The sequence below is a fragment of the Babylonia areolata genome, chromosome 9 (assembly GCF_041734735.1).
Source record: "Babylonia areolata isolate BAREFJ2019XMU chromosome 9, ASM4173473v1, whole genome shotgun sequence".
NCBI lineage: Eukaryota > Metazoa > Mollusca > Gastropoda > Neogastropoda > Buccinidae > Babylonia > Babylonia areolata.
The window spans coordinates 45,778,852-45,793,851 of NC_134884.1; the positions used below are offsets into that span (position 1 = coordinate 45,778,852).

The window sequence follows — 15,000 nt, forward strand, 5'->3', positions numbered from 1 at the left end:
ATTACAGGATCTTTAACGTGCGTATTTGATCTGCTTACGTATACACACAAAGGGGGGGTTCTGGCACATCTCTCCAGGTTTCAGTGTGTTTTTCTGTTGTCGTTGTTGTGTTTGTTTGTTTGTTTGTTTTGTTTTTTGTTGGGTTTTTTTTTTTTTTTTTGGGGGGGGGGGTTGTTGTTGTTGTTGTTGTTTGTTTTTTTTGTTTTTTTTGTTTTGTTTTTTGGTTGTTGTTTTTTGTTGTTGTTGTTGTTTGTTTGTTTGTTTGTTTGTTGTTGTTGTGTTTTTTTTAGGGGGGGGGGGGGGGGTTGCTGCTCCGTCATCTGCCCCGTTTCCGTGGTATTACTCCCACGCCGCTCATTCCGAGTCATCCATACACGGCCACTCCAGGGTTCGTCCATCACATTCCCAGCGTCGACAGTCCACAGGGAACCATCGATGTTAGGTCGCCAGGAAGCTACACACCAGAAGAGACCCTGCACTGCTGCTGAGCCACTTCGGTGGTGTTCAGTGGTGCCTGTTCTGATTTAACTTACTTAGTACACCACCTACTAAGCCCCCTACTAACGACAGTAATGGCTTAGTCGCGGAGCCAGCGTGGAGACCGCCACCACGTCCCTCCAACGGCAGTCCCCCATGAATCCGCCGACACTGAAGACCTTGACATGACACACTCCAAGTACGGAAGTGGAGGGGTATTGAAACAGGTCACCATAACGGCAGGGCATGAAAGGCCATAGACTTTGGGACTAGGTTTTAGTGTTTATCTGAAGGATGTACAATTGTCTTTACCCAGCAACACAACAAAACACGGCGAATCGAACGGAAAAACCTGCCAGGTTCAAACATTCAACTAAAACAAAAGAATCGCTTCTCGGTTCCGTTTAGTAATAATTATTTACCTGATGTATGGCGTGTTGCCCGGAATGTGGTACTTTGCACCTGGGTCAAAATCATCCTTGGCCCGTTTCACAGATGGGGGCACACCTTGCAGTGCACCTGGAAGGTTATTACAGGACTAGTAGGGCAGATTGGATGCGGAGTAGTTGAAGGAATAAAAATGGGAGGATCTTTTGACACCCAAAGATCGGGGTTTGTCTCATCTTATTTCTGCTGGCATCACGCCCACCAGCCCTCGTGGCGAAGTGATGATAATATTGATGATAATAAAATGCAGGCTTATATAGCACAGTACCCCCCAACTCAGATGGGGCTCACCACACTTTACGATGAAAATTAATATACAAATTTAAGAGTAAATGTCGTAAAATATGTACAAAGTCAACACAATTTCACATAACATTGGCTAAAATATACATATATGTAAGACTAAGTGACATAAAAAAAAAATGTAAATCAACACAGGCGCTTTCACAGTCTCAAATCACACAGGTACAAATCACAGCAAAACAAAGCACATCACATTCACCTTTGTCAAAAATAAACACCAAGGAACCAGGTATCACGAAAAACACACCCAAATAATCACAGGTGGATACAAACCAACACAAAGAACATATCCAGCCACAAAATCACTGCAAGCATATGGATATGGAAAAGTTTCAGTGAGAAAAATACAGGTTGAGAAGATAAGTTTTGAGTGCTCTCTTGAATGCGGGTGTTGGGGTGCAACGGAGGTGTGAGGATAGTGATTATATTGTCCAGGTGCAACAAAATAAAAGGAACGTTCACCGTGAGTTTTAGTACGAATCTTTGGAATGGACAGTTTGCGCTTGTCAGTTGTAGTTAGCGTCGTGGACTGAAGACTGGGAAGACGTTGGTTCGGGTCACTGCAAAGGTATGTTTTGGGGGTTCGACGTGTGGCTGGCTCTGACTCAGATTTGAGAGAGCTATGGGTTTAAATGTGACCACTACGTTGAGGATCACTACTTTATGGATGTGTCTTTGGGTGTGCTTTTCCGACCGATACTGCAGGTGTCTGTATTTCTCTGGCCTGGTTGATGCTGGGATATGTTATCCAAGGATGCTTGTCACAAAGTTCCAGACGTAAAATGGGCCTCTATAGCGATATTGTCATTCTCCTCCTCCTCCTCCTCACCATCAACGTGTGTCCTGTATTATGGCCTCTCATGCCCTGCTCTCACGGTGACCTCAGTTTCGACTTCCACTCCACGTCCATGTTTGTGGTGAGTTCCTGTCAAGGTCTTTGGTATCAGCAGAATTATGGTGGGGCTGTCGTCAAGGGAACGTTTTGACGGTCGACGGATGGATGTTGACCTGGACTGTGTGATTCCCACCATGTCTGCCTCCTGTGTGAGCACTGCCCACAGCTCTGCATGGACTGCCCTCGTCTCGCAGCCAGGCTCCTGCCGACGTGTTTTCATCCCGTGAACTGTACAGGGTAAGTGGTATTCATGAACACGTGCTGTGTGTGCGTAGGGATGAGTGTGAGAGTAAAGTATCATGTGTGTATATGTGGGGGTGGGGTGGGGAGCGTGTGTGTGTGTGTGTGTGCGTGCTCTTCACATGATTAACGGAAGACATTTTGCAGGTTGTCAGGTTGTGCTGGTTGGTCCAGAAGAATGGAGACACGGTCTAAGGGAGAGAAACATTATCTTTGAACGTTTATTTATAAGCGATGGTCGCCTCCCCTGTACAGATGGCTCGTTCGCATCCCCCTGTCTGTCTGTCTGTCTGTCTGTCTCTCTCTCTCCATATCTTCCTTCCGTCCAACTATTTCTACTTCCTTCTGGTAAAAACTTATTACAATCTATGTTGATAACAATAACGAAGAAGAAGAAACCGACAACTAAGATGATGATAATGACGGCAATGATTGTATGATGATTTTTTTTTTTTTATCTTGAACTGTCACGATTCATCTGTTCCAGTCATTATACACACCCTCACAAGTTTTTCGTGAAGATCTCAGTCACCAATCCATGTGACTGCAGTGATGAGTGCCACTGTCAAGTGGTTTGAGCACTGGATTCTCACCCGATTGTCCGGAGTTCGATCCCCGGTTTTGGCGCACCTGATGGGTAAATGTGGAGATTTGTATGATCTCCCTTATCAGTATGTGTGCAGACCTGATGGTGCCTGAACCCCCTTCGTGTGTATATGTACGCATAAGATCAAATACGCACGTTAAAGATCCTGTAATCTATGTCAGCTTTTGGTGGATTGTGGAAACAAGAACATGCCCAGCACGCGCACCCCCGAAAACGGAGCATGGCTGCCTGCGGTCAAAAAAACAAGGGAAGCATGTGGAAGTTGGGGAGAGAAGGATTCGGAGGGTGAGAATATGAAAGTGTGGTGATGGGGGGGGGGGGTGTTGGAGAATTCAGGCAGTGCAATGAACAGCTGGTAACTTCAAAATGTAAGGTGACCAAATCTCCCTCTCCTTTCCCTCTCTCTCTCTCTCTCTCTCTCTCTCTCTCTCTCTCTCAACATGATGGTAACACAAACCACCCCTCATTCACTAATCCAGCACTTGATTTAATCAGCAGCTCGGCGTCACAAGACTGTGCGATAGTTCTCTGGCTGGGGCAGACAAACCGTGTCTGCAGCCACCAATTCCAGAATGAGAGAGGAACCGCTGAAGACGCCTGTCGCATCGGTCATCACCTCCTCCATTCTGCTCTCCACTGCCATCAGGTCTCCACTGTCACCAGCAAACAGTCGCAGCTTCTGAAAATGTACATGTCAAGTTTCAGTTTTCAGGTTCTCAAGGAACTGTCGCCGCCATCGGATGAATCCATACATGCTACACCACATCTACAAGGCAGATGTCTGACCAGCTGCATCACCCAACGTGCTTAGTCAGGCCTTGAGTGCATTAACTCTCTCCATACGAACGGCGAAAGAGATGACGTTAACAGCGTTTCACCCCAGTTACCATCATCAAAATATTGCAAGCGAAAGGCTCTTATACTGAAGAGGTGAATGTTGACAAAGAATACCACAATTCTGACGACGGAAGCTAAATGTTGGGTCATTCAGACACCCACTGGATATCCGAGGGGTCTGTGTAGAGGAGAAGAGAGGACTGGCCGTACTGAGTGAGTTAATACATGTTTGTGTACCTGTTACAGTGGACTTCTTCCACATAATTTTGACAGAGGACAGCACATATTACCATGGCTTCTTGCTGGGTGTGCCAAACGCGTGCTGCACACAAGACTCGGATTATCATGACTTGACTATGTGTGTATACATATGTATGTGTACACAACTACATGCATGTATATGAATGTGTATTGTGTGTGCGTGTGCATGTGTTTATGTAAGTTTGTGCCTGTCTATGTGTGCGTATGTGTTAGGGTAGCTGTTAGATACACATGTATGTTAAAATGTATGTATGTATGCAGTGTGTGTGTGTGTGTGTGTGTGTGTGTGTGTGTGTGCACTTGTATTCATTTTCGCTGTATGAAGTATTAGTCAATCTTCTCCAAGGTACTGATCTAATTCCCTGGGGAGAAATGTGGCTGAGTGCCCCACACCAGAGACATTGTCTGGATTTTCCTGCTGACATTTTACTGGAACTGGACTTTTACTGCTCATCAAATGCACACAAGAGTAGTCAGATGAGGAAAATTTTACATCTTGGTGTAGAAGTTTTGGCCATGATTGTTCACAAAGACCCTCATACAAGAAGCAAAAAGAAAATCAAACTAAATTTGTACCAACAATGACTGGAACCATAATTATTCATAAAAACCCTCATACGAGAAGCACAAAATAAAAATAATTAAAAAAAAATAAAAATCTAACCTAATTTGTACCAACAATGGTTGGAGAAGAACAGTAGATATTTTGTGTGTTGTGTTGTGTGTGTGTGTGTGTGTGTTGTGTTGGGTTGGGTTGTGTTGTGTTGTGTTGTGTTGTGTTGTGTGTGTGTGTGTGTGTGTGTGTGTGTGTGTGTGTGATACTCAACTTAGTCAGCTTAAGTTTCTTTGTCTTTTTTTTTGTTTTTTTTGCTTGTTTATATGCATACGTCAAACAGTGAATTTTTGTACCTGTACATCGTCTAAAAACATCATAATGTAGAGACAGACTCTTGAGTGAAAAGCTGAGCAAGCTGACCTGAGCAGCCCCGGTGTTGTTGGGGTTGTGAAGACCAGCGGAGTCAGCAATGGAATCGATCACTCTGCCCACCGTCCATCTCTGAGACACGCCCCCATAATAACAACAACAATAATAAGAAGAAGAATATTATCAATAATAATGATGATAATGGATACTTGTTGGGCCCTTTCCCTTTCTTAAAGGAGGTTCAAAGTGCTTTACAATAAACCTTAAACACACACACACACACACACACACACACACACACACACACACACACACACACACACACACAAATTACAAAAGTAAGAAGAAAAAAATTTAACATACAAAAACATAAAGCAGATTCAAGGAATATGGGTATTACATTATTCAATTACACACACTCACACACACACGCATAACAATGATGACCACTCCCCACCCCATCCCCCGCACCCCCAACACACACACCCTATATATTTCTGTATCACACACACACACACAAACACACACACACGCACACACACACACTCACACACACACGCACACAAAACCTCACACACATATGTCAACTCTGTTTTAATCACAAAAAGCTGGTGAATGTCAATGTGTAAAAATAACAGTACTTCACCTCCAGAAAACAAAAATTCCCCCCACGACATGAACAGATGATGATGCAAACAACTGGTCTCCGCTGCACCAACAAAACTACATGTCACATTTAGCTGCATGATTTTGTTTACACACACAAGTACAAGACAGATGTGCTGCCTCTCAAGTATAAACAAACACTGACACTTGCACATGTACACACACACACACACACACACACACATTCATAGATGTTCACACAGGCGTGACCAAACAAAGTCTACACCTTTTCTTGACCAGAATGAAATTTTTCTTTACAAAACACAGAGCCGAACTGATCAACAATTTGTCTGCCACACCACTGACAAAAGAGATCAGCAGTTATCCCAGTATCGATGCTCAGTTCTGACCACATTTTGTTTGTTCTTCTTTTTTTGCTTGTTTTTTTAAATGCAAAAACGTTGTTGAATGGTACTGGTCAATGGATAATTACCAAATTCCAAGACTGCTCTGGACCCTGAAGGGCAAAACATATTTTTCTCAAGACTTTCCAGCCATGGAAATGGATCTCACTTTTCCTGGACTTTTCCAACTCTGGAAATTGTTCTCTCATTTTTCCTAGACTTTTCCAACCCCGGAAATGGTTCTCTAAATTTCCCCAAGACTTTTCCAACCCCGGAAACGGATCTCTAAATTTCCCCAAGACTTTTCCAACCCCGGAAATGGTTCTCTAATTTTCTCCAAGACTTTTCCCACCCCGGAAATGGATCTCTAAATTTCCCCAAGACTTTTCCAGCCCCGGAAATGGTTCTCTAATTTTCTCCAAGACTTTTCCAACCCCGGAAATGGATCTCTAAATTTCCCCAAGACTTTTCCAGCCCTGGAAATGGCTCTCTCATTTTTCCAAGACTTTTCTGGCTTTGGAAATCTTCAATGACTGTGTACAAACCCTGGCACACAGTATACACAACTCACCACAAACTCCACCTCAGAAACTGACCTTGGAAAAGAACAGAGCTCTTGGCGGAAGCTTGGACGCCAAAGGCAAGGCAACGGTGAAGTAAATGCGTTCAGTGTCAGGTATGCCCTTGTCACCTGCCGCTTTCCCCTTCAGCTTCATGAGAGCAACGCGGGCAGCCGTCTGCCGTGCCTTCAGTGACTTCAGGGGCTTCCTGGCTGCTGGAGGCTGTCTGCCAGCTGAAATTCAAAACAATGTCTGCTACAACGAGGCTGTTGTAAGAGTCAAGATGTTTGAACACATCAGGTATGATTCAAAAGGAGACTCCACTGGCTTCCTGTCCAGGAACGTATCCATCACAAACTACTCTCCAATCTTTTCAAATCCAAGACAGAAAACCTCCCTCTGTAATATCTGAGTTTCACTTTCATAACTCTCCTTACCTACTGAAATCAGCTTCCTGATGTCTGAGATGTCTGACTGAAGTCCCCAGGCCAACAGACATGAAAACAAAGCGATACAATCAGCAAGTCTTCAGCTCTCTTGCTCCTCTTTGGAATTCGATCCCTGAGAACATTAGAATAATGTCTTCTCTTACTCTCTTCAAAAGGCAGTAGAATCATATTACTCCCAATGTATATACATTTGAAATTGATTCAGCCAAGTTCTTGAAGGTGAATATTAGAAATACACACAGGTTTTGATCATCTTTTTTGTGTCAGTGATCACTAGTATTAGTCTGTGCTTGCAGATATCAAACAGTTAAGTAAATCACTAAATGTGCTATTTCAGGTTTGGGGAAAATGAAAAAGATATTTAAAGTTGAGGTAAATGTCTTCATCAACAAAATCAGGCTCAAAACCACAAAAATTCAGTTGTTGTTTTTTTAACATTTCTTTTTGGAAATGAAGTACAACAAACTGGTCAAATTTGTCATGTTCAAGTCATCAGTAGAATCAATCTGCAGTCTACAGAAAAAATATTGTATTGTGACACTTCGTGTTAATGAAAACTAAAACACAAAATCTACTCTTGAATTCCTCCCGCTGTCTGATGGAGCTGCAACTGATTAATGTTGATTTTTTTGTTTGTTTGTTTTGTCAAGCAATGTATTTCTGTACATTATTCTGTCGTGCTAATGTATGTTTCGAGTGAGAAAACCATCACTACTGACGTTCAAAACACAAAAATACATCTATTCCAATAGGTCTTTTCCTGCTGAAAGGAAAAAAATCACTTCCAATGTTAGCAAGCCACACACTCTTCTCCCTCCCACCTGTCTAATTCAGTTGCAGAGAGAGAGAGAGAGAGAGAGAGAGAGAGAGAGAGAGAGAGAGAGAGAGAGAGAGAGAGAGAGAGAGAGAGAATGTGCGTGTGTGGGCATGTGTGTGTTGTCAGCTGTGTGGGCATTTGATTGTTTCTTCCTGTTTTTGTCTCTGTTAGTGGATGGCAAATAAGACTGGGCTGTGCTAAGGACGTCAGGCCTTCCACTTAATTTATCATCCCCATATTACATAAAATCATATATAAAAAAAAGAAAGAAAAAAAAGATACTTAAAAAAAAAGGCAGAAATAAAGACAGCAATAGAAAAGAGAAAATTTCTGGCACAGAATTTACAGGTGGGGATGCTATTTATACTGAAAGACCCCTGACATCCCCACAGGAGGGATACAGTGTGTCAGTTCTTAACTAACAGTCCATGAGCCGTGTCTGTCACTTGGTCCTGCTATTGTTGCAAGTCCATTGGCAAGCTTGTGCCCATGTCCATACAAGCTCTCAATCAGTTTCAGTTTCAGTTTTCAAGAGATTTACAATAGGCAGAAGTCAACACCATCGTCTGCTGCAACGGGGGCAGATTGTAAAAAAGGGAAATTACTCTGTAATTAATCCTAGGGGACTTAATTTATCACAAGTGAGTCTTGAAGGCCTTGCCTCTCTTGTTTTTTTTATAAACTGTTCACAATGTGCACCAGTTATGTCAAACCTAAATGGGCCCCCACAGCAGCATCTCCATCACACCCATCATCATTCATCATCATCGTGATATATAGACAACAAAATCTCCAAAATTCTGGGGCACCATAAGGAAAATCAGTTCTGATAAAAACCTTACCCAGGATGTTGGCCACATGCTGCGCTGTCTGTTCATTGGGAACGGCAGAAGTTTTCAACTCAGTGCACTGGTGATCCTGTTGATGTCGGTGACTGCCGGAACAATGTCAGAATAAGGGTACATGTAGTAAGGTCCACTTGTACACTGCTTCTACTGCCATTATTCCTTCTTCTTCTACTACTATTACTACTACTTCTACTACCACTTATTAATTATATTCTTTATTATTATTATTATCATCATCATCATCATCATCTTCTTTTTGGTTTATTAATGATAATGATAACAATAAAGATAGTAATGATAAGAATAATAAATAGAAGAGACAAATCAAAGTGCTTACACACAAGTCATTGCAATGCACACACACACACAGTTCCGACTCAGAGGGACGATGGACAAAACTTATAAATACATTTCAGTAGAAAACTAAAGAAAAAGTCGACAGGAAAGAGGGAGGGGACAGGCGGGGTGAGAGGGGTGGGGCAGGAGTGGGGGTTTGGGGGGTGGGGGGGCTATGTAAGGAAGAGGTACCATTCAAGGCCAGACTTGAATGAACGGAGTGCAGGGACCTGACAAAGCGAACGAGGGATCTCCTTCCCAGCATGAGGTCCAGAGACAGAGTAGCAGCCAATTGTGGAGTGTTTCAACCTGGGAGCTTCCCCACTGGGCCACCGCTTCATCTACAGTATAAAACATCATCCATCCTCATAGTCATGTCTCATCTCACCTCACCTCAGGCCCATAACTACAAAATAATCGTTGGGGGAAGCATGAGGACTGCAGACGCAACCTCCCTTCTCCATCTGTCTCTGTCGGCAGCCGCTGGCAGCAGCTCACGTGTGTGGAGTCCGGTCCATTGTTTGATGTTCTCATGCCAGTTCTTCCGCTGTCTTCCTCTTCTTCTCCCGCCCTTGATGGTGCCTTGCATGATTGTTTTGGACAAGCTGGTGTGTCGAGTGTTGTGTCCAAACCATATCAGCTTGTGTCTCTTCACAGTTGAAAGGAGGTTCCTGAGGTCCAGCAAGGTTCTCAATTCTGCTCCGTACATGTTCATTGGTCCTGTGCTCGATCCAGGGAATCTGAAGGAGCTTCCTCAGGCATTTGTTCTCGAAGGCCTGGATCTTCCTTTCAGTTTCGGCCGTCAGTGTCCATGCCTCGCAACCATACAGTACAATGAAGACTACCAGGGCTTTGTAGAAACTCTACAAACTCTACAAAGTCATGTCTGCCTTTAGCTTTACAGCAAGCTGAGGGACAGCACGAAACAACAGAAACTAAAAGTGATATTGAAAGTGATACTGATGCTAACAGAAGGAGAACAACAACAACAACAACAACAAAAAAACACGGCAGTAACCTAATACTATTCAAATCAAGTTAAAAGCATTGAAAACAACCTAAAAATAGCTGCTCAACAACTGTACTGGAATGATTGTTAACACCAACAATCACAAAACAGCTGCTCAACAACTACACTGAAATGATGGTTAACACCAATAATTACAGAATACAACTGTTCAACAACTGTACCAAAAGGATAAGTTAACACCTAACATTCAAAGAACAACAGCAGCTACAATAGAACAATAATAATAATGGATACTTATATAGCACACTATCCAGAAATCTGCTCTAGGTGCTTTACAAAAACGCTTTGTTAACATAAAACAATACATCTATGTTACATACACACACCAAAATGTGACTAAACACACACACGCACATGCACACACACACACACACACACACACCGCATACATACATTTTAACAATACATGTGTATCTAACAGCTACCCTAACACATACGCACACATAGGCAGGCACAAACTTACATAAACTCACGCACACACAATACACATTCATATACATGCATATAGTTATGTACACATACATATGTATACACACATAGTCAATGTCAATGTGGGATCACTACACTAAAGCTCTACAAGTGTTAATGCTTCCTTAAAGTTTAAGGCCTCACAGCATTTTACAGCCATCAGTGCAGTGAATTCATGTCCACTGTGTCCAGGGCTTGGCATTGGAAGGTGGGGCCCAGTCCTCTCCTTCCGCCATTTTAACCTTCCCCGACTGAAGAAGTCCGACACCCATTCACAGCAGGGGTGATATCAGGAAAACAAGAGTAAACTGCCTTTCCCAAGGACACAACACCATGCTGAAACAGGGCCTCGAACCCTGATCACTGGTGAACACCGGATCACAAGTCCACCCCCCCCCCCCCCAACCAATTCTTCCCGCAGCGACGTACCTGAGACAAAAGTTGAGGTGGCAGTGCTCGCAGGCAACAGGTGTGAGCTCTCTGTGAGAGCACTCTTTCACAGAACAGGAGAAACCCTTGGGCCCTTTGTAGTCAACACTCGCTGTCTGCAGCAGATGCTGTCAACGAAACAATAATAGTAATGACAATTAACAACAACAACAACAACAACAACAACAACAGCAACAGCAGCAGCAGCAGCAACAACAACAACAACAACGACGACGACGACGACGATGACGATGATGATGATAATAATAATAATAATAGTTATTATAATTGCTCAGGAATTGCTGTTAGTTTTTTTCTTATTATCATTATCATTATTATTGTAACAATAATAATCATTGTAATACTAAAAATAATTCAGGCTATATCTTTCCAAGTGAAACATGTTCAACTGCGCTGTACAATGCAGAAACCAATGTTTCAGTTCAACACGCAGTGAAACACTATTATTAAAATGAACAAGAGAGGCAAGGCCTTCAAGACTCACTTGTGATAAATTACGTCCCCTAGCATTAATTACAGAGTAATTTCCCTTTTTTACTATCTGCACCAAAAACGTTTGCAAAATAAATAAAAATTCCATGCTTAGCAAAAGAAGTTCCTGTTTGAACAAAAAATGATAATAATGACTCCTCTTGCTGTTGTGTCAGAATAAGAGGTCAAAGTGCCAAGTTTAGAGAATACAAAAAATATAAATATAACAGTAAATGCAGTTTGCATATAATTAGGCTTCTTTTTTTTCTTTTTTTTTTTTTTTGGGGGGGGGCCCATCCCAGAGGTGCAATATTGTTTTAAACAAGATGACTGGAAAGAACTGAATTTTTCCTATTTTTATGCCAAAATGGTGTCAACTGACAAAGTATTTGCAGAGAAAATGTCAATGTTAAAGTTTACCACGGACACACAGACACACGGGGACACACACACACACACACACACACACACACACACAGACAACCGAACACCGGGTTAAAACATAGACTCACTTTGTTTACACAAGTGAGTCAAAAACTTGCATGCACACCCCTGCACAGACATCCGACCGAACACTCAAACCCCTATTTATGTTCACACACACACACAAAACCATCACACACTACACAACACTCACCATGCATATCATACATCACAATACCTACATAATGCACATAATCATACACAGTACTTGAATCCAGTATCACAACACTTAAAACCATTTCACAATACTTAAGAGCCACTCCCAACACTTAATACCAGTCACATACATTAAAATACACAAAAAATGTTGAGCTGTTTAGAGAAACATGTCATCAACAGTTTCAGTTTCAAGCACATGTCAAAGCATTTGGACTGATGAATATATGCTACAACATATCTACTTGATTTTTGTGTGTGTTTTTTTGTTGTTGTTGTTGTTGGGTTGTTGTTTTTTTTGGGGGGGAGGGGTTGCATCGGGGAGGGGCATAAAATGGAGCAGATCAACACATCAGTTCAACACACTGGTCAGGCCTTGAGCCTACCCTATGTTTGTATAAAACATATGTTTACAGAAAAAAAACATAAAATGAAAGAGACACAGAATGCAAATGACTGAAATATGATTTACCTGAGTGTCAGGTTAACCTGACACACAAATAGTGACAGTACAAGTTCACTGCTTTTGTAACTATTTCAAAATGTTTTGCCTGACTCTACAAGGCACGGCAAGTAGTTCATTTCATGTGCCCTACTGGGGGCACTGAATCACACACACACACACACACACACACACACACACACACACACACACACACACACACAGAGAAATACACACAACACACACACACACACACACACACACACACACACACACACACACACACACTTTTATACACACCATACAAACAAAATGAGTAACATACAGAAAAAAAAAAAGCTACACAGAAAAAAGAAAAACCATTAAAGTAAACAAGCAAATACGTATTAATGTAAATTTGCCCCAGCAACAGACAAAATTCTTTGCAGGTTCAATGTCTGTTGCACTGAATGAAAAGCAGTTTTAACCTCTTTTGATGTCTTTTGCTTCTGTGATTTTCATTTTTAATACAATTTCAGTTTCACAAGGAAGGAGCCACTACTGCGTTCACAAAAATCCACATATATGCTACACCTTATCTGCACGGCAGATGCCCGACCAGCAGCATGACCCAACGCCCATTAGTCTTGAATGCATGCATATTTGTGTACCTTCAGAATGGATTTCTTCAACAGGATTTTGCCAGAGGACAACACTCTCATTGCCTTGGGTTATTTTTCAGTGTGCTGCACACAGGACCTTGGTTTATCGTCTCATCCACATGGATAGATGCTAAGTGGAGTGATGGCCTAGAGGTAACGCGTCCGCCTTGGAAGCGAGAGAATCTGAGTGTGCTGGTTCGAATCACGGTTCAGCCGCCGATATTTTCTCCCCTTCCACTAGACCTTGAGTGGTGGTCTGGACGCTAGTCATTCGGATGAGACGATAAACCGAGGTCCCGTGTGCAGCATGCATTTAGCGCACGTAAAAGAGCCCACGGCAACAAAAGGGTTGTTCCTGGCAAAATTCTGTAGAAAAATCCACTTCGATAGGAAAAACAAATAAAACTACACGCAGGAAAAAATACAAAAAAATGGGTGGCACTGTAGTGTAGCGACGCGCTCTCCCTGGGGAGAGCAGCCCGAATTTCACACAGAGAAATCTGATGTGATAAAAAGAAATACAAATACAAGTTTGATTTTCAGCAAACTTGGGAGAAAGGGTGAGGGTGGGATTCGAACACAGACTCTCATGAACTCTGTATTATGGAGAGGAGCGTCTACCATTCTGCCACCTTCCTTACCTTTTAATACAATGGTTGTCAAGATATGTAGTTCTTTAAGTCTCTTACTCATCCGTAATTCTATCTGAATCTTGCCTGGGGCAGTGAGATAGGTTTCAAACTGCAAACACTTGTCACAAACAAGTGCTTCTTTTTTTCTTTTCTTTTCCTTTCACACCTTGTTACAATTCAGACATTATTTGAAAACAGTCAGCTTAGTGCGTGTGTGCTATGAAATCAACTTCCAGAAACTTGTTTCATATACTACTCACTTCATTTCAAATACTCACTTTGTCACATTGATGATCATCCTTTCCTTTGTGTTGCAAACTGAAAATAAAAATAAGAGCAGTAGTACTTTCACAAAAAAAACATGAAAACATGCTTTGAAAACAAACATGCGAGTGTAAATATGTGCACATGCTTGCAGGCAGTTTGAGGGTTTTCTTGTTTGTTTGTCGTTGTTGTTGTTTGTTTGTTTGAATTACTGAGCATAACTTGAGTGCTAACATGATAACATCATTTTCAAAAGAACATTACGTAACTATGGACAGTGCAGACTTCTTGTTTCCCAGATGAAAAATGGAAAGAGAAAATATTTCTCTTTTAAAGTTCTAATCAAGTTAAAGTTTTTCATAAATTTTGAACAAAAATCAAATTCAATTCTACACGGATGTAACTGCACTAGTATTCATCTGAACTTAGAGATATCATGATGATTTTGCATTATTGTAAGAGCAGCAGAGCACATATTTGTTGTTTGAAACCTTATACAGACAGATTTATTTAAGAACTATCCCACACATACATCATGTACAATGAGTGAGAAAGAGACAGAGAGACAGAGAAAGATAGAGACACAGAGAGAGGCAATTAGAGACAGAGACAGAGAGAGAGAGAGAGAGAGACACACACACACACACACCACACACACACACACACATATATATATATATACATGTGTGTGTGTGTGTGTGTGTGTGTGTGTGTTATGTCTTACCAGAATGTATTTCCACAGCCATCACAGTCAAATGGTAAGAAATCTGAAAATACAGTAAATGAAAAAGCTGTGACTCTCTCTCTCTCACACACACACACACACACACACACATAAAAACAAAAAATAAACACTTCCTTTGATAACAACCAGTTAAGTGTTGGCCATTTTCATTTTTGAAGGACTCAACTGACTCACGATCTCCACTCTGTGCTCATACATGCAAATTT

General features: G+C 41.8%; 1 protein-coding gene across 1 annotated transcript in view; it reads right to left on the reverse strand.

Annotated features, from left to right (window-relative positions):
* Nucleotides 1-3,435: 3,435 nt before the first annotated feature.
* The window catches only part of LOC143285893 (AN1-type zinc finger protein 1-like), a 12,121-nt gene continuing 556 nt past the window's right edge, over nt 3,436-15,000 (reverse strand). The window contains exons 2-8 of the mRNA XM_076593339.1: nt 14,774-14,816; nt 14,064-14,103; nt 10,940-11,067; nt 8,671-8,762; nt 6,599-6,795; nt 5,044-5,124; nt 3,436-3,648 (exon numbers count right to left, since the gene is read on the reverse strand). Coding sequence (XP_076449454.1) covers nt 3,475-3,648; nt 5,044-5,124; nt 6,599-6,795; nt 8,671-8,762; nt 10,940-11,067; nt 14,064-14,103; nt 14,774-14,816 — 755 coding nt within the window. The 3' untranslated portion in view covers nt 3,436-3,474. The remainder of the gene's footprint in view (nt 3,649-5,043; nt 5,125-6,598; nt 6,796-8,670; nt 8,763-10,939; nt 11,068-14,063; nt 14,104-14,773; nt 14,817-15,000) is intronic.